This window comes from Odontesthes bonariensis, chromosome 15, assembly GCF_027942865.1.
Source record: "Odontesthes bonariensis isolate fOdoBon6 chromosome 15, fOdoBon6.hap1, whole genome shotgun sequence".
Lineage (NCBI taxonomy): Eukaryota > Metazoa > Chordata > Actinopteri > Atheriniformes > Atherinopsidae > Odontesthes > Odontesthes bonariensis.
Genome location: NC_134520.1, coordinates 25,605,382 through 25,626,570, shown reverse-complemented (window position 1 = coordinate 25,626,570; position 21,189 = coordinate 25,605,382). Strand labels below are relative to the sequence as shown.

Genomic DNA, 21,189 nt, shown 5'->3' with positions numbered 1-21,189 from the left:
ACCACACGCCCAGCTCGACCAGTGGGGAGGGGATATGAACGTAAAAAAGTGAGAAAAATCTAGAGTGTGGTGCAGAAGCGAGGAGGACAGAAAACTGCAGGGGAGAGCTGTAGATAGGAAAAATGGGCTGAGCATGGAGAAATAAGAAGGACCGGAAATTAGGCAGATATGGTGGGCCGGTGGGAGGAAAATGTGGAGGAGAAGATGGTGGAAATAGAGGGAAGTTGGAGGAGAAATGATTCTCCGTAAAATAGAAGTGAGAGAATAAAGGCACATAGGAAAGAAAAGACAATGCACACAGGATGGAGTTGAAAGATGAAATTTAATTGATAAAGAAAGGTGTTGGTTTGCGCTCAGAAGTTCTCCTCAGCGGCAGGGGAAAAGTGTGTTGTTTAGGCTCATTATTTTCTGCCTCGCATGTTCTCTTTATTCGTGCACATGTCTAGCTCTCCACCAGTCTCCAGCTGTGTAACTCCATGATAAATTGAACGTGTCTAGTCAACATGCATTAAATGTTTTGGAGATGAAGTGCTGACTTGAAGTCCATGTGGTTAAGTGTCATGATCTCTCTGAGCCCCCATACATGTGCATGACAAAGAGGAGCGTCAGACCACTTATTTATGTATTCATTCATTTAGATCCATACTTTTGGTATTAATGAGTTATGTTAGTAGAACCATCATTATTATTTTGTTTATTTACTTTTACAAAAACTCTAGTAAGTACTGAGTATGACCTGTAAATGTTGGAACTTGATCTTGAATTCAGTCACACTCCTTTTGACTGCACTGCTGGCACAGTGCCCATTGATTCAATTGTGAACCAGCTGGCGTATAGTGTGGATGTGTGGAATGTGCATAAAAGGTGGTCTTTCGAGTTGTTTTGATACCCATACACACCTGTCATTGCACAAAGTAGGCGCTGGACAGAAGAAACCTGCATCCTCTTATCTCTCTTTCTTCTCTCTCCCATACCTCCCATCCCTCATCCTCTGTCATGTATCGTTCTCCAGCAGCAGTTCCCATCCTCTCACCCAGTAAATAAGCATAAAATAGCCCTAACTGTGACAGATCATAGGCTAAGAAAAAGTGGGGGTGGTCAGAGTTGGAGTGCAGGGCCATGAGCTCTGCTGTCTTTTATCTGCGCTGCTCCTTTCAGAAAGAGGCCCATGAAATTATCCAACAGGATTGCGTGTCCATTGTATTCTTCCTTCTCACAGTCACCCTGTTTTGTTTTTTAGCCATCAAGATACTCTTGACATTGTGTGCCTCTGCATTTCCCTGAATTGGCGGTCATCACCTCTAGTTTCATGATCATGTGCAGCATGATTTTGGCCATGTGCTCAGAACAGAACCATATTTCTTTCTGTTAGGGCACTCGACCAGCCTCATCATTTACATGGTTACAGTTGCAACTGTGCAAATCAAAAAACTTTCAGGTTCACCTTTACTCAAATAATTTTGTTAAGCTAGAGGTCGGGGTGTGTGTTCGTAAGCCTGTGGACCTTTTGTGCGTCGATGACAGTGAACTTGGCATGTGAGAGCTGGTCTCTTCAAACACTTGCTGTTCCTGCCAGGGTCACAGGATGAACTTGGAGCTGTGGAAGCCATGTTTACCAGGACCCCTGTGTCCATACTATGGCTGGGTGACTGCCTGCTTTCAAACACGTGGCACACTGTGAGAAAGTCCGCTCTTAACAAGCTCGGGAGCTGGCTTTAACAGAGATGTCGTCATTTTGCAGAAGTATGCAAATGTAACACCAAGGCTTACCCTAAGCCTGCGTATTAAGCCAAATTAAAAGGTTATCTTGTGCAGTTATTTATGTCTCAATCTACCAGCCTTATCTTTTCTGATCCATCTTCAATGCTATCAGATCAAACAAATATTGTTGAGGAAATTATGTATGTATGCATTAGTTGTAGATAGTCCTCGTCTAATATGTAAAATATGCATAACTTATAAATTCTGGTTGTGTTTGGATGAAAATATTTAAATGAGAATGAGCATTATTGGTGGTCTTGCATTGTGAGTAATGGTTGTTCTGACTGTTGATGTCTTTGATCTTTCATTTAGAATTTTTATTCATATAATTAATCAGTTTGTGTCTGGTTTCTCTCACTACTCACAAAAAAGTATGTTTAAAAATAAAAATTAAAAAGGATTTTTGGGTTAATGTGTGGTGGATATATTTAGTGCTCCTCCAGCCTGAGGAAAAGAGTCTGGTGGGGCGGCAGAAGATACTGTCCAAATGTCCAAAACAACTTATTAAAGATAATATTTTTACCCTGGATCACTGACAAACGATATTGTAAAGTAATTAGATTCCCTGATCTGCATATCCATTGATCATCTTAGCTAATCTTACCAGCATTAATGTTTATTTTATTGTTTACTGGAAAAAAAATAACACAAAACCCTGTTATAGTAATCAGCCTTTTGGTTTAAGATTTGCATCTCTTCAGCTAAACCACAAGGCTTGTATCAAGGTATGAATAATTAGGCAAATAATCTGGAGTATGTGTAACTGTAACTTTCTTAAATGTGCATGATTTGGTGTATAATATAAGCTATCATATCTACACTGAGAATATAGATTTGCATATTTACAGCACATACAGCCTAGACAGCCTCTTGTCTTTCACCGTGCGCTGCTTTGTGTGTGTGATTATATAAGTGTGTGTGCGTGTGCACAGATTCGCAGCAGCCACCCTTGCCCCCACCCCTCTCATTAATATGTATGTGTTCTGAGGCAGCTAGCGAAGACGGTGTGTTTCTCACCCGCTGATTAATGCTGTCTGTCAATTACTTCTAGATCCAACCGTGCTGTGGAGCTTCCCCCAGGACCACACAGACCAGGTTGGAACACACTCTGCTTTTTCTTTCCACCCTTTCCAAATCTCTCACTCGTTCACGGTTGCAGACAACCTCTACCACCACCACATCTCCCATCTCTCTTCCTTTCCTCACACCCTCACTCACCCTGCCTTCCTGTGGTAACCTCCCCCAGCACCTATCACAACCACCGTTCTCCTTAGGTGCTTCCTCAGTGCTTCCTCTCCTCCTCCTCCTCCTCTCTGCCTTTCTCTGTCTCACTGTACGTCTGCTGTTGGTAATGAAAAGCAGTGAGCAGGTCTTCAATAACCGACGAATCAGTAATTATCATGCAACCGTGACAGGAATGCGCGCCTCAGTTTTCCCCTTTCTTTTTCTTTATTTCTGTCTTTGCTCTCTCTCTCATTGTCTCACTATACCCTTTTCCTTTTGCATCACATTTATGGGTTATACCATATTTAGTTTAAATCTGGAAGCAGTTTTGTACTCTTTGGCACAATGTGTTGGCACAGAGTGTTCTTTCTAAATCAGTTGGAGGTAAGTAATGCAGGGTTATACATGTATATATCGTAGGGTCTCTACAAGGGAATCCTATATTTAGAAGGACACCTTTCAAAGAATATTTCAGTATATTATGACATTTATTTTTATTTTTATCATATCTATTTCTTCTAATTTTGTTGCACTCACCAAACAAATAATAAAAGCTTGAGAAACATTTCTGCAATGAAATCTGATGGGGAATGAAACACAAGATGTCAAAATAACTAAATGAATCACTGACTGATTTTATTTGAAGATGCCATATTTAGTTTTTACTATAGCTACTTTTAGTACAGTTAAAGGTGTAACCAGGTGGTTGAACAGTTGGCAAGTTTGGGCTGTATTTATGCTTTGCTCATGTTTTCTCCAAGGGTGCAGTGAGCCAATACTGCAGGTTGGTAACAACCTAAACTGACCCACTTTTTACTGCAGTTAACTTGGTGAACATGAAGATATCACTGATAAAAAATGATAGCTCAAACTCAAAATAAGACCTGAAACCTGAATTATCCTTTATGCCAGTCACATATTCTGTCAGCTGTCTCAAGGGGACAATGTGCTCGCTCGATTTGATACGATTCTGTTTAAAAGGCCTGCCCTTTCCCCCAAGAAAAATGCACTACCTCAGCAGGGTGTCTTTGTTTTTCCCTCCCTGCCTTCACCCCCAAAGCACAACAGTTTAGATCTAACTTGATCAAAATTTGCTTGCATCCTTTTCCGCTACGAGTACTGATGTGTCTACACTTACCTGTGTGTGAGGCTGAGTCACTCTCCTTTTATTATGCCAGCATGTGACCAGTCCTGCTCTGTGTCTTCTTCTTGTGTCTGTGTGCGAGAGAGAAATGCAACACAATTTAGTTGGTCTAAATACAGCAGAAGAAGAAGAAAACCAAGGCGTGCTGTTTATTGCTTCAGTGCCAAAGGTGACCACAGCGCACAACAGGTCCTGTGGTAAATTACTGGAAATATTAATGCGGCAGTCCTTCAACTGAAATAAAGGAATAAATTGACAGGTTTAGGAGAACAGAGTAAACAATTATGTGTGAGTACAAGGCTTGATAGAATTCAACACAACAGGCGAGCTACTGAGTTTAAACAGCTCTCCTGCTTCTCTGATCCACTTTGAGGAATAAACAGGCTTGTAGAAAGATGCTTCAGGCTATGTCTGCCTGCCCCACAAGAACCAGAGCACGCTACCAAAGTAAGAGGTAAAGGGAATGAGAGAAATAACAGACTTACAGAGAGAGGGACAGGAAGTGGAAGTGAAGAAAACATGGCTAAAAAAAACAAACATCAGAGAGATGGTGTAAAATAGTGTGTGTGTTTACATGGGCCTCATCCGTCCTCTTCAACATGTCTCCTAAACATAGCCCCCACAACCTTACTTTCCTTTCATTCTGTTGTCGACCAGATCGTTTGTGTGGATAAGATGGCCCTTAAGATGGCTAGTTAGCGTGCTGTGTACAGAGGGATTGGCCCTTTCCCCATATACATAAAGGCTGTATTCACGGGCCTCATTACCAGGATTAAGACTCCTTTCCTCCTTTGTGGGGCTGAGGGCTGTAGTCCACTGTAGCCACAGTCTCTGTCTTCGGTGGCCTGAGCTGGCCAGCATATGGCAGCAGCAGCCAACAGTCTCTGTAGAGGGGCTCAGAGCTCAGAGCTCAGAGCAAGGCCTCCTTTTGTTTAGGCCGTTATTGTTGCTCAGCGTAATGACATTTGTAGGCCGTAGGATCGGGGTGGAGGGGTTAGTCCTCCCTAGGGGAGAGGGGAGAGAGAAGGAGACAGAAAGAAGGAGGGATGGAGGGAGGGGGTGAGGCAAAGACATGCAGACAGACAGGAGTGTGGATTATGGAAATATGAATTGATTTTTTTTTTTTCTGTTCAGTGGTAGAATAGAAAGCTCAAAGGAGAACAGACTGCAGGCTGGCTGGCACGCCGGGGTGGTGCTAGGGAAATATGAAGTGAGAGGCGCTTGCTCCCTGTTTCTCTTTCTCTTCCTCTCTCCTCTTCTTTTTCCTCCTGCTTTCTCTGTACCTCCATCAGCCCCAGAGACTCTTGATGCCCTGGTCATTCACAGATGCCACTTAGATAGAGATGGAGACATGGAACGAACAGGGGAGGGGAAGAGAGAGGTGGCTAAAGCATATATTTGAATTGTAAGAAGGTTTTTTTTTTTTTTTTTTCAAATGAAGCAGACAGATGGAAATCTGTCCGTTTCCTCTCAGATCTCATCCCAGTGTTGTTCAAAAAACAAAGCAGACGCCACACACATACACACAGAAGTGGTTCTGCTAGTTAAATCTTGCTAACCACAGCATGGTGTATGGCCCGCTTCCTCTGTAAAGAACAGAGGATAACATGATAAATACTCAGCAACTCCACAGTTTTTGAGAATTGTAAGCAGCTCACACAAACACAACCTATTGCAAACTACTGTACCTCCTGGGTTACAACTAAATCATTTTGTATTTAGTTTTTCAGTTCAGTTTTTATCAGTTGGTTAAAGAACAAGGGCTAAAATGAAATCATGTAGTTAAATCCTTGAGTTTTATACAAAGCTATCATCTCCGTGAACAAAAACTACCTAAGCTATCACATCGTTTGAGAAAAAGAGATGAGAGAACTGACTGTAACATGCGTAGAAAAGTCAGGATGCCTCTAACAATCGACTTATCTGGAGAGCTATTGTCGGAAAAATCTTATTTATTTATTTTTTCACATCTTCCAGGCAAAAATCAGTTTGAACCGTGTATGTGGTCCATGCATTGATCATTGTTGGGAGAACGTGCAGCATTTAATGCCACGGTTATTGGGTTTTTGTATTGGAGCTAAACCGTATATTTTGGATGCATACCTGAAGTGTTAAAGTGTCGCATACCTGCTGAGGATCAATATGATGAGGGTGAAAAGTATATCTTTTCGATATACTTTTGTAGAGCTTCTCACTGTCTTCATGTAACAGTTATCCTTCTCTTGTTCGCAGTCTTTGTCGAACAACCCCTCCTTACTCTTAAGAGTTAGCTTTCCATCCACAACCCTGTTTGGGAAAGTCATGAACACTGATATAACACCTTGTAGGCTTTCTTGGCATTTCATCACAATTTTGGTGTGACTGTTAATCATTTCATAATTTTCCCTTCATCCCTCTCTTTCTGTCCATGTTTATTTTTTGCAATATTCCTTTTTGCCTTTCAACCTTTTAGTTTCCACAAAACCTTATTTTTACATTTCCCATCACAAGCTTCTCCTGTGGAAAATCTGCAAATGGAAAAAAAATTAAAAAAAATCTTTCCTGTATGTCTGGTAATATCAAGAGAGGAATAAAGGAAATATTGAATTATGAATAGATTTTACTGCAAGGCCCTCCATTAACGGTAAACTTAAGCTGATGTTAACTCTCCATGGCTATTCCACACATTTTACTGTAATAAGGACCCTTTGATCTTCCTGCTGCATGCTGCTTGGAGTTGACTGTATGACATGCTGTTTTTCATTTATGCCAAGGTTGCAGTGTATGTGAGATTCGATCCTAAGGAGATATTTATTGCTTTGATATGGACAGATACCGCTATGTAAAATCAATTTGTCATATGTAATGCATTCCAAGACTCCCCAGTTTTGTTTATGAGCTATTTTTTGTGACTTCCTGTCATACAGTTTTATGCGCTCGTGGCATTTTGAACATGTAAGTGCTGAAGAGGGAAGTTGCTATAGCACAGAAATTGCTCCAGTTGATCAAAACAGACTCGTATTCCTTATTTAAGCCACATTATCATGCTGCTACACTGGACTTTAGACTAATCATCTTCGAAGGAATAACTGCTATCTATGCTTCTTTTACCATTAACGTGTCTTTGGGAAGTTATTAGAAACCAATTCAAAACAATAAACTTAGAAATCTTAGATTTTGGAAAATATATTGCATGATCACATTTCATCCTCCCAACAGTTTGTCAACTGATTGTGATTTATCTTTCATTCACTGTTTTTTTTTTAGTGCAACAGTATAATTTCCATTTGCTGATTCATAAAGTCTTATTCAGCTCAGTTTCACTGTCTCACAGAATCCAGTGCAAGCACCAAAATAAACACCCACTGGTGGCAGATTTAGATGGATGGAACATTCTGTCTAACCATCAAAGCCTCTAATCATAACCCTAACAAGCAACAACCAGAGGACTTTTAGAAAGGTGCCGCATTTGTACAAGCCTATTTCAGTGGCTCAAGGTATATTCGGACTTTCTTTGTATCTTCTTGAGGTTTTTTCTAATGAGCTTTTTTTCCTCTGAAAACACAGATTTAGAAACGTTTCTGCATTGGTTTTGATACGGTGATACTGGAATGATTTCTGCTGGTAATTCTGACACATTTTTGCTAACTGTGCCAATGGTAAAGTTGTTTGCATGGGGTAGCAGCTGATTGAGCATTTAATAGCCCAAGTAATGCCTGAAATGAGATTTCAAATCCAGATGAATTGTAGAGGAGATGTTGCGAATGAGAGGAACAAGACGGAGTGAAAGGAGGAGGAAGTTTAAACCCTGCCTACCTAGGATCATCATGGGCAATGTGAGTACACAGGCAGATCAAATGGTTGAGCTTGGAGATCTGAAGAGGATGCAGGAGGAATATGGGGAAGGCAATGATATTTGTTTCACTGACACGTGGCTGCAGGAATGACTCCAACACCTCTTTACGCGGCTGTCAGACCAAGATGGACAGACAGAGACTGCAGACAGAGAAGTACCGGTACAGGAGATAGCGGTGCTTGTTTTTTTGTAACAACAGGTGGTGTAATCAATGAGAAGGAATGTCTCTGCACCCTGGATGTTTAACTGCTGATGTGAGTTCTCTGCTGGCCTGGTTTGAAAAACAAAACCCCAATCCATTAAAGGCACAATGTGCGATTTTTATGTCATTTTGAAGTGTATTGCATACAAAAAACACCTATACATACCATAAGAGTGTGCAGAAATAATCCTACTGGCATGTCCTAACCAAAGTTTATACGCAGCATAGCTGAGTTTTACTGCAGAATTAGCAGGCTAAACTGATAGCGCCGGACCAGCAGTTTTTCTGGCCAGGAGGTGGCGATATAGAGCAAAATCAACCTCCGTTCAACCCCAGGCAGTGGAAGAAATCGCTGGTCAAAGCGCATTTCCATGGTCTCCATTAGTTGCCTCCATCTGATGAAAGCATTCCCTATATTAACGCGGGCTTGCCCCCTTTGTTTTGTCTGATATTCTTTTAGACAAACTTCTTTCGGATTTTCCGCTAGCATCTGCCATCTCGTTAGCCTCTCTGAAGCCACTAGCACCTGCTCTGAGGAGGAGTGAGTGGGGTGGGCCGGCGGGGGCGGGGCCAGCACCAGACCAGCGATTTCTTCTACTGGCGGTTGAACGGAGGTTGATTTTACTCTATATCGCCACCTCGTGACATGAAAATCGCACATTGTGCCTTTAACCACACCTCTTTCTGCACTTTAACTTTAACTTTAACTCTAACAGTTTGTAAACTGATTTATATTTTGTTATTATCTTCATCCACTTTGTTCACCAACTACAACAGCAACATATCTATAACAATAAATTATGCTGCAACAGTATAAATTCCTTTTGGGCATTAGCAAGATCCGTCCATTTTCTATACCTGCTTAATCCATCGGTCGGGTCATGGGGCATTAGTAAGATATTTAATTCAATTCGATTCAAACACTAGCCAGTCAGCCAAAGGATTATTGTGGTAACGAATTAAGTTTAAGTTTGTAAGGATTACAAATCCATCTAATTCATTCTCATTTGTCATTCTGTCGGCCTTCCTGATCAAGCAACTAATTTAAGAAAACAAACAACGGCAACAATCTTGTGAATGCTACAATTATTCCACTGATTTTATAAATCTATTATTCAGGTGTTCTTAGTGCCGTGCTCATTTTGGTTTCAACTACTACAAGTGTTTTGAGATTCTGCGATTTAAGGCTAAACTTATTTTCTCTTCACATAGTCCTGTACATCCATCTCAAAAGCTCAATGTGTCATCAACCAGACAGAAAGAAAGATTGAGAGACAGACAAAGAGAAAAGAGGAGAGACTGACAGTCTCTCGAGGCTTCATCCTCAGAAGCTCTGAGTGCCACTCTGACACCGTGCTCCATCAGGACTGGCTTGCTGACAAGTTGTGATTGGTGGCCACAGCTCTGTGGACTGGCTCTGGATGGGGGAGGCAGGGGATGAAAGGTCGATTGGGTTGGTGAGGTAGCAGTGGACTGAGGGAATGAGGTAAAGGAGAGGAGCTGGTGAACATGATTGGTGGTTTCATCCCCAAGGGAGTTGAGTGTTGACCCTGAGGAGAGAATAAGATGGAGGGTGAGATGTGTTGGTTCAGGACTCTATGTGGGTGTGCAGGGGTTGGTTAGCAGGGGGCTTGAGATGCTAACCTAAAGACAATGATATGTGGGCCTCAGACGATAACCGTCCAAACCACCCAAAGGAAAGAGTGATGAAAAGCAGCAGGGCTAATAAGAAAAGAGGTAACAGAGGGGATGTTGAGACTTGAAAGGGTAAAAAGAGGTAAAAATGTCTTGAAATTGGAAATAGAAAGACAAAATTAGAGAGAAAGTAAGTAAAGATTGAGGAGAGTGAAAAGCAGATTTGGTAGATAGCAGTGTTGGTTGTGTAAAATTTTTGAAGGCAGCGCTGTTTTTCATGATCTCCAAATGGAAAATGAAAAAGCTCCCTCTTGGACTAAAACAAACGCACTTACTCTTTCACCCCTGTAATGTAATTGTTCCTACTGTTTCTCAGAAAAGCTCATTTATTAAACATCACTAATAAGCAATTAAATAGGTGCTTTGCAGTAATGTGTCACATGGTGAGCTTGTGTGGAATGAAGACAGCTGATAGAGTACTTGACAAAAAGTAGACGCTTTGCACAGGTAAAAAAAAACAAACTCCCTATTAATCCTCCAAAACGATGAGAGATCATGGTGATGTGGGTTATTTTGCTAGCTCTCTGTGTGCTCCTGCAGACAGTTATATGAAGCTATAAAAACTACACGATTTAAGAAAAAAACATTGAATTTCTTACCCTTTTATGTTTTCATTTGTGTTGCGGTTTAAATGTGTGTGTATTTGTGTACGTGTATGATGTCTCAGTGTGTCGCAGGGTCTCGTCTTTCCCCTTCACTGCATCCTGACAGCAGTGTCAAACAAGGCCTCGTATGATCTGTGTATGTCTTTGAGAATATGTCTGGGTTGATACTGTTTTTATTCTTCTTTCTAACCCTGTTCACCTCAGATCCCTCGGGTGTTCCAGGGTCTTGCCTAATGGACAGTCTCGGCCCACTAAGCTGGCCTTTGGCTCTGGCACTGAGCTGGATGCCTAACTAGTGCCCTTTGTTGCTCATGGGTCCTGATTGCACTGACCTCTGGGCTGGCTTCCTGGGAGAAGAAGGCTGGTAGAGAGGGAAGAGGAGAGCAGGGGAAGTGTTTTTACGCCCCGTTGCTCACATCTCTCCAACATCAGCTTGTATCTGGTGAAAAGAAAGTGTTTGGCAGGAGAGAAAGAACTTTTTTTTGTTGTTTTTTTCCCCAGTTTCCTAAGCAGTCGATGAACAGTTGGTTCAGGTATGATTCATGTGGTCAAGGACTCATTTGATCTGTGTGAAATTAAGAGATAATTTATAAGAGAATCTGTTGGGAAAAGCTTCACAAATTAAATTCTTTCACTCTGGCTGTGTTACGGAGCGTGAGAATTAAAAACTGCACAGGTCAACAGGTGTTGCGGTATATTAAATGTTCTGCGTTCTTTTAATGATTTAAAACACTTGTAGCGCCTGTGATTTGATCTATGATCAAATCACGTGCTTGCGTTACTCTTTTGGACACATAGCCACAGTAAGGAACAGAGATTTAAGAATAGGGAACAGGGAGATGGTTAAGTGTGTGACGGTACCTTAATTTGTTTCTTGCGTTCTACATCAATTTGCCGGTTCTCTCGGTGCAGTTTCGTATGGCCAAACTGGACTTACTATGAAATGCTGCTGAACAAAATTCTATTTTGGAATATCCTACCAAGCTCCCAATAGAATGGCTGCTGTGGCAAGCAATGAAAAAGTGCTTTATAATGCTACAAAAGTTTGTTTCAACCAGGGAAGTCATATTTATGGTGTATGATGCCTGACTTTCCTAACCACATTCTGCTTTTGCAACCAGAGCAATTTCACAGAGAATACTGTGGCTCAGTTAACATGCATTTTCCCTTAATTACCCCATATATGGCACAACCAGCAGCCACCAGTCACAGTCGGAGACCGAAGAAATGGCAAACAAATAGGATGACGGAGAGAGGAGGTAAAGAGATGGAGGGCGCAGCGATGACCTGACCCTCTCTGCTAGATTCCATGTACATCTGTCAATGAGACGTCCACAGCCAAATGTTTAGCAGCCAGTGTTGCTCTACTGCTCTCCTGCTGAGCTTCAGTGTATACATGCATTTTGTGTGTGTGTGTGTGTGTGTGTGTGTGTGTGTGTGTGTGTGTGTGTGTCTCCGTGAGTGTGTGACGCCATGTGTTAGAGGCAGGCCCACATCAGGGTTCATACAGTCGAGCTAAGCCCAGTGGGAATTGAAAGCTTAAAGAAGGAAATCCCCCCCCCCCGGCTGGTTGGAACATGCACACACGTACGCATGCACACGTGCACACACACACACACACATGTGCTGTCTCTATATCCGTCTCCTCCTGGCACTTCATTAATGAAACCAGTTCTTGTACGTTTGGGGCATATGCAGCTCTCTTGGTCCAACACTGCAAGGGTGTGTGTGTGTGTGTGAGTTAGAGACATCTCCCCCTATCACATGGTAATGTATTCAGTGGAAGATCTCAGTAGAGGCATAATAGTGCCGCTCTACCCTGTCTGAGTCCATCTGTGATATGTAGAAAGGACATCAGCAGGACAGGGCATTAGCACTGGAATAATGTGCACTGTTATTGTTGATGGTCCATACTTAGTCTCCAAGCGATGTGCCCTCTCACCCTATAACATGAATATATCCATTGTGGAATGGGTAGAAAATAAATTGGCTCAATACAGTTGATGGCCTGTAAACTATCTCATTGCGACGTTATTTATATTGGAGGTGACTCATTTACAGCTGTTCAATGGGGAACAGTCTGAAGCTAGATAGTGGGAGGTTCAGGGGATGAATACAGCTTACTTGTGTAGAATTACAGAAACACATAGCTCCTGTTGTTTAACTCTATCAAGGACAGAACTGTTTTTGAATCCAAAGACTTCTTGGCTGGCAATTTCCCAGTGATGTTTGCAGTCAAAAGGTGAATATAAGGTGTTGAGGCCTGTGGAAATGTGCTGCTCAGTGGTTTACGGGAGGCCCAAACGAAGGTCTTTGTATTGTCCTTGGTTTAGGCTCTACGATGTCCTGAAGGGTCCTGAAGCACAGATTAAAAACAGCACATACACATACAGTATTAATACAAGAACACATACATTGTACATGTCAGGTGTTGGCAAGTGCTTGAAAATGCCTTAGGATCAATCTGCCACCTTCAACACCTCCTGAATGAAGGCCCTGATAACACTGGGCTGCCGTTAATCACAGTAAGCCATTCAGCAGAGACGCTCTGCAACAGAGGGGTCATTGGGATCAGAAACTTGGAGAGGGAATTAAAAATACTCCAGAAAGACAAAACTCCCCATTTCCCCACTCTCCCTCTCCAATCAGCGGAAGCAGAGTGAGCAAGAATGTGAAAATCTAACGCCCCTGTGTCAATTTGAAAGTGCACCTCACCGGCTCATGTGCCCGTCCACCCCCATCCCACCTTCCCCCGCTCAAGCAGCTGTGTTGCTTTGGTCCGGCTCTGAAGGCCGTTCTTATTACCGGCACAGAGCGCAGGTCAGAATGGCAAGCCGGCAGCATACTATTAAAGCCTAATGAAAGGAATCTCTGCAGGGTCTGCGATCTGCAGCGGTCAGAGGAGCCTCTGCCTCTGCCCATTGTTCTTCTGCTCCTTTCCTCCCCGTTCTCCAGGTCTTTTTTTACTCTGTCTCTAAATCTGGCCTCTCTGGCATCTCCTCTGCTTCTGTCACTGATTTTTGTTCCTGTTGCTCATTTTTATCTCGTCCTTTCCCCGTTCTCTCTTAGTCTGCATCTTAAGATTTATCTTTTTTTGTATACATCAGATTGGACGTTTATGGTTTGTTCACCTTTTCTTTTCTTTCACTTAAATTTGTTTACCAACCTGAGAAATGTACGGAATCATTATTCATAATACAATATCCGTGGGGATTGTCTCATTTAATGTAAAATATGTACAATTGTTTCAGTATTATTTAGAGTGTCCATCTCAGGGTGGAGATATGTCCAAACATGAAACATGAGATGCTGGTCCCCACAATCTATATGTATTTCATTTGCGGCCAGTCCTAATTACTCAAGATTTTATAAAACTTCCCCACAAGATATCACATAAATGAACGTGCTGCTTCGTCATTTCTACCATACCCACAATTAGATTTGCATAATCAACATGATATTTGAATGCCATTTAATGGGCTTTTAAAATGTATTACTCAGCACACAGAACTTTTTGGTGACCACGACACCCGTTTTTATTTGCTTTGCCTTTAAAAAAACATTATATCGATCAGGAAGGTGAAGTATAGAGTTCCCTGTGTGAGTTCTTCGATGCATGAAAAACACTGACTCACCATACTGTACTTGTATGCATAAGAGTCTGATTTAACAGTGTATCAGAATGCTGAAGGTGGTAGTATGAGAGGCCACAAAAAGAATTAGATTTTACCCTCTTGTTTTAAGCCAGAGGACCAAAACAGAAACTTTATCATTATTGTTATTTTTATTGTGATGACACAGTGTTAACATTTTAAATGTTTAATTTTCTCCTTCTCCTCCTGTGGAAATATGATTTTCACTGTTTCTCCGTCTATCTCTCTCTGACTTCCTGTCTGAGTATGCTCTCTGTATTTGGTGCCTTTGAAGATCATTGGTGAGGCAGGAAGTTTGTGCATGAAGGTAAATTAGATTACACACTAATTTCCTTTTCCTCTTAAAGTAGTGATGATTGTTATCAGTTCATTAACTGCTTCACATCTAGAGTCACTCGTTTGTAATATAAAAATAATAATAAAAAAAATCAATTTTAAGCTTACTTTTAATGCATCGCGTCTACCCAATCAAGGTTTCATACCATCATACATTTATATTCTGCATTATTTATTTTTTCCTCTCTCTCTGAAACCAAGGCTCAGCTGTCCTTGTGCCTTTACACATTGCAAATGAATGCATATCCATGCAAATTCTTAAAAAAGAAAGGCTGAGAATTTGAATATTTTGCTTAAAGCTGCACCCAGGTCGACCCTGCCATTCGGCATTTGAAAGCAGTGTGTCTGTTTGAATACTGAAGATCTCTCTTTGTCATGTTCGCCAGAGGGGCTGGGTGAGCGAACCAGCACCGGCAGGATGGGCAGAGATCGGCTGGGTAGCTGCACACAGACAGACTAATTGGGAAAGGGGGGGCGAGAGAGGGGACGAGGGGTGTTGGTAAGGGTGAGGAAAAGGTGGGGTATGCAGGAAAGGGGGATCTAGGATGACAACAGGGGGTTTAGGAGGGAGGTGAAGGAGGATGAAGATTGGGGGATGGAAGGAACGAGAGAGTGGGAAAGGAAGGGAGGAGGTGATGAAGAGGGCACAAAAGTGTGCTGGAGGAAGAGGTGAAGGAAGGGTAAGTTTAGACACTGTGGTTTCTGGGGCTGATGTGTTAGTAGCCCTGCTGACTGTGTCATTATGGTGATGAAAGCTGGCTGGATAACCACAGTCCCTGTCTACTTCAAACCACTGTGTGCATGACACATGAGGAAAGCATTGTGCAAACTAGTTTTTAATGCAGTTATTAAACATTAAGGCAAGAGCTGATATCTCTCTAACTTTGAACTAAATGTCTCTAAACATACCAACAAAGCAGGCTTCCATTTCGACATGTTGTCTGACATGTATATTTTGAGATAATATGTGAAAAGAGGTGTGACATGAGGTCCAGAGATCCAGTTCAATTAGTGGCTTGTGAATTTTAAAGAGTTGTTTTGCAGAAACAAGCGTTTATATAGTTATAGTTGTATGTGTTATAGTTATATGTTATAGTTATAGCTCCACAAGGGCTTTTATTTGTGCTTCTATACATTTTCTTATCTAAGAAAAGAGGGGAATCAATTGATTGATCAAAGTATGTCCGACTCAGCTACAGTAGGTGGCGACATGCCTCCTTTCAGCCCCCCCTTGACTGGCCAAGTATTATCAATTACAATTTCAGTGGAGTTACACACACTGTGCCCGTCAATGGTTATAATATTGTGGCTGAAGTTAAGCAGCTCTCACATACTCACTGGAGCTCTGAAATGTTCTAGGGATGTTCTGGAGTGGTAGTGAGAATGCAAATGTCCGGAACATGTGCTCCAGCCCTCTTGCGATATTCCTCTTAATAAATTCTCTGGAACATCAGCGGGTGAGCCAATAGCCGTGTTCACACATGGACACTGGAGATGTTCAGGAGAATGTTCGGATAATTTGATCCGGTCTTTTTCTGCAGTTGCGGTTCACACAAGCACATCACAGTGGGAGGCTCTCTGATGGAGATGCGCTCTCCCGGCTGAAAATGCAAGGGAGGGGTTTGGCGGGGAATAGTTGGCGCACAGTTCATGATACACGGTGGAAATCATTGTGTTTTCTTTACAATGAGTTGATAATTACAGCCGGGACTTCTTATTATGTTGATACGAGTACTGCATGCGCCTGTATGTATCCACAATACATAGGAGGATCGAGTGGAAAGCAGCATGCAGGTCAGCTGAAAGCGCAAACTCTCACCAGCTCACAAACATGCTCACTCACACAGCTGCAGAAAATGCTCCCGAATATTTGCTGGAATGCTGGTGAGTTTGTCCTTTCTGTTGATCTGTAGGCTGCTTGCCAGTCTCTCCAGGTTATTGTGGATACGTGCTGAAACTGCAGAAGAGGTGCAGATCAAATTGTCCAAACATTGTCACGAAAATCTCTGGCATCCATCAGTAAAAGAGAAACTCCATGTGGATGAACTTTCTCTGGGACTTTCAGGTACATCTTGTGATCTTTCTTACTGGATAGTTTCATTACTTTCAAATGCTTAGATATATTGCATACTAGTTTTGAACATCATAGGTGCAAATACCAATTAAATATGTAAAAATCAAGTTGACTAATGGCCTCCGAATCAGAAGTCACGTTCTGTCTGTGCGTATCTTAATTCCAGTGTTGTTGTTCTTCAGTAGGTTGTGGGGACCTGGCCAGCCGTGTGTACACATGAAACCTTCCTTTTCAGTCTGGAGAAGATTTTACAGCCCCAAAGACGCAATGTTTTTTGGCTAAAAAGGCCATTGAGAATAGAGAGGGATAAAACCCATATTAAAATTAAAATGTGAACCCTACAAGCTGCAGAGTTCTTCTATGATTCTGTTTTGGTGTGAGATGCAGATGCTCTTTTATAACATGAGGTGTCATCGATGACTCCTTCAAAGATTCAAATGTAAAGAAGCATGCGTTTCTTCTGAATGACTCAATATTTAACCTCATTTTGAATTATTCGCTGAATGTGGCTTTATCTGGAAATGAAAACCCCTTACCCTGAATGAGTATTTATTATTTCTCAGGTGGAAATTATAAACAAGTTTTGTTCTGTTTGTAGCTGAGAAACCTGCAGCTTCTTGACATTTGACAGAAACTAAAATGGATTTGTAGTTGGAATGTTGTGACTGTTTTCATCCCAAAAAGTCACAGAAGGGTCTCTACAGTCCAGTATCTGTGGAGTCTTGGCTCAAAACCCTAAATATTTTGTGCTGTGATCTTATTGGCATCATTATTCAGAGCGAATGGTTAAAGCTGCAAATGGTAACCTGTTGAGAGAGGGCTGTTTTTCAGGGCAGGATAGTTTAGATGCCTCAGTCCCTCAGACCCGCACATTAGCTATCAATAAGTGATACGGAGCTGTGTGTAATAGTTTATGTAAAATGTGAAGAAAACCTTGTGATTTTGGATGTTTGAATATGTTTTCCTACTTTCTCAGCTTTAATGAATTGATATTCAGTCCTATTTTGTTCAAGAATCTTATAGCAAAGACCAAACGTCAGTGAGGTAATCCATCAAAATGAAAACCTTACCTGCATTATTTAAACTCAAGTTATTTTTTTATGTGGTAATACAGCACAGATTTTTCAAATCAGTCTGCACTTGCTTTGGCAGGAAATAATGAATCAACTTCGACAAAATACAATAGCAGACTCAATGCTCACTTTGATGGATTAAAGTGTGAAAAAACGCATTCAGTAATCTAAAACTGCACAGAATGCTTTGAAAACAGCCAGCAGTAATGTAAAGTATATCCGAATTGCATTAATGGGCTGACATGTGGAGAAACACCCGTTCAGTCCTTTAAAGTCTGCTTCTAATATGGGTCTACCAGCATTACATTTACAAATTTGCCTGCCACTACCCTCCATTCCTCCTAAAGCTACATCCTGTCGAGAGGGCTCCAGGGGCCTGGCTGAACTGAACTGGGCCGAGTTACACTGGGTAGCTCGCAACATTGATCTGGCTGCAGAAGCCAGGGGAATATAAAGCAGTGCAGGGGCTTAAAGTCTTGAGCCCCCCCCCAGGGAGGAGTCTTCGCTGCAAAGGGAGAGGGCCATGAACTGAGCTGCTTCTCATTCCTTCCCCTCGTTCCTCCCCCTCATGCTGTTGTGTCCATCATTCCTCATCTCTCCCTGCCTTGTGACACTCTCTTTAGTCAGTCAGTCTGTCTGTCTTTCTCTCATATAATCGTTTTTTCTTTTACCTTTTACACCGTCCTCATTCCTTCCTTCCGTACTTTTGCCCATATTTTTCTACAACACTATTTAGCCTCTTTATATTTGTAAGCAAATGAAAAGTGAGTATTGCTCATGAAGTTCACCTACAAAATGAAACACCAGGTCTGATGCTGGGTTTTGCATTTTATCTGTTTACAAAGGCTGCATTTAAAAAAAAAAAAAAAAAAAAACTGGTTAAAACATCCTGCCTGCATGATGTAATCTTAAAAGCTGATGTTCCCTTTTTTTTTTTTTTTTTTTTTTTTTAGTGATGCTGACCAGCTAAGAGAGGTGTGTGTTTGAGCCAGTCACAGCCAAGCCCACACAGCATGCTCTGTCACGTGTAATGCTCAACTATATATGTGTATATATAGGCTATCTAGTTCTAATGGGATTAGGGTTGAGCGGAAATAAAATTGAAGTTTAGGCCTATTTTTAAGAGTAGAAAAGCAAGAGCGTCTCCCCGTGCTGCAAAGTTTGTTGCTCTTCCCTGCTGTACCGTGCTATTCTGCAGGGGCACAGTGCAAAGCTGCACAGTGCTGCTGTGTGCTGCTGTAGTGTTGTGGTGCAGTGATAGCAGGAGTGTCCGCTGGGGGAACCCAGAGCATTCTGTCTCGCTGAGTGATACCCCTGTCTCCACTCACGATAAACAGCACACATACACACACGCACACACACAAACGCGCACACATCAGTGTCTGCCAAGCCCAGCCTAGCAGCAGATTCCTCCCTCACCCTCCCACCTCCTCGCAAAGCTGCAAATATATTAGCTGCTTCTTTTTCTTTTGTCTTGGGAAAATGGCAAGTAGGGGGTGGTTTGTGTGTGTGTGTGCGTGTGTGCGTGCGTGCGTTTGTGTGTGTGTTTACCATGCTAAGACACTGTAGAAGAACACCCCCTTTGTGCCAGTCGTCTTGAGATATCCCAATGGCATAGAGCCCAGTGATGGGAAGAGAGTTGCAGATGCCTATGAGTTACTAGCTAATACAGTTGTGATGTAGGAAATGGGAAATGGAAAAGAGACTAAAAGATGAGGAAAGGTTTGTTAGTTTAGTATTACATACGTGCAGTGTTTTTCTTTGGTTGAAACAGAAAAGAATATTGAAGCAGAACCACAGTTGGGTTCAGTATAAAGGGTCGGTTTACTGTTAAGGATAAGAGGAATTACACCTCTGGTTTCTACATGCAGATGTTAAAACTGAATGGTAACATCCTTTTTTTGCATGAAGCTTCTTTAGGTTAAGAAAATATTTCTTGACGGTGGTTAAGTGATTCTAGATAAGCAACTGGTTTCGAACACATGATTTTTCACTTCATATGATGTTTTTATCATGGAAGTAATCCATTCACCTCCATTATCTTTGGACTATCTCTCAAACAGAACTCTGTGTATTGTTACCAGTAAGCAGAGCCAGACTTTAAAATTGTCCAACAATTAAAGGTAGCATCACTGTCAGAATTGCATAGTTTCCTAAAAAAATAGAGCATTGACTAGCCTATCTCATTTTACTATCTTGATCAGTTATTTTTTGAGCCTTCCATAGCAGTTAAAGTCGTGGCTTGTAAATCTGCTAATTCAAAATGGATAGAAAAGGTGAATTGGCTTTATACCATTCTAAACTAAATACCTAGGTTTTTTTGCTGTAGATGCGACTTTTTTACATATTCATTGATAATAAATGGTTATCTGCAGCCTTAAAGTGTTTTACTTTGAATGTGAATCAGGTCTTATTTCATTTTGTCAAAAAACTGTGTGATGGCTAAAAATGTCACTGTGCTATATATGTATATTTGTGTGTATATGTATATATATATGTATTTGCATATACCTTTTGTGTGTGTGTGTATTTGTGTGTTTGTGTTTGTGTATAATAGGCTTAACCATGCTGGTCTCTGTAACTCTTCATCTGTCACTCATACATAGATACCCTATGTGGGCGGGGCCATGACGACTTCTGGCAAGTCAAATGTTTTTATTTTCAGGGAAAGTGAGTGTGTGCGCACGTTTATGTGCACGCGCACGTGTGCGTGTGTCTGTTTGGATTTGTGTGCCATATGCAGTGTGCCAGGGAGGGCTCTCTGGAACATATTGGTGTGCGTACATAGTGGTTAATAATAGTAGCAAACGCATACAGCGATGGCAGCTCTGATGTGTGTGACAGTTTTACAGCCGCAAACGCCAGGACTTAGTCACACATGTACACATGCTCGCATGCAAACCCACATTGTCTCACAAAACAGAGACTTCCTCTGCCACCGAACTGTGCGTCTTTGTCAAGTTTCCGATTTTATCACAGATTCTCATAACAAAAACGTGTGTACATGCACACGTACAAACATATAGCTCGGTCAAACTCAGCCACCCACACAAACGCACACACAATTGTACAGGCCTAACCACCGTTGGATTGAACAAAGTCCTTGAAGCAAGCCGGCACTCGCATACATCATACATTCAAATGCACAAATGCATATGACACACAGACGCACACACACTCATACTGTCATAGCTCATTGTTGCTGTTGGTTGCTTGTCTGTGGCAATGTTGTGTTGTGCTTGGATGGCAGATTTAAGTTTTGATTAGGAGGGGGGGGATCAGCGTCTACTCCCCATGGTGAGGTCTTAGCGACAGCAGACAGCAGAAGCAGCAGACTCCCAACATGCCGTCCGGATCAGTCTCTGGGGGAGGCAGAGGAGTAACAGCAGCATCAGTCACAGCTTGCACGTGTCCAGTCAGAAAAATGGACAGAAACCTTGGGCTGAATGGCCGAGCTTGGCAAGCAAATGAAAACAGGAAGAGGGAGACGGCGAGGGAGGCCAGAGCAGAGCCACCCAGTACTCGGGATTAGTCTTTGAGCTTGGCAGAGCCTGGCTAGAACTGAGAGAGGTAGTAGAAAGACAGAA

General features: G+C 41.9%; 1 protein-coding gene across 2 annotated transcripts in view; it reads left to right on the top strand.

Annotated features, from left to right (window-relative positions):
* Window positions 1-21,189, top strand: part of dennd1b (DENN/MADD domain containing 1B) — a 108,375-nt gene that overhangs the window by 21,956 nt on the left and 65,230 nt on the right. For both annotated transcript variants that reach the window (XM_075485702.1, XM_075485700.1), the window contains exon 3: window positions 2,813-2,856. In XM_075485702.1, the coding sequence (XP_075341817.1) occupies window positions 2,813-2,856 (44 nt within the window). The remainder of the gene's footprint in view (window positions 1-2,812; window positions 2,857-21,189) is intronic.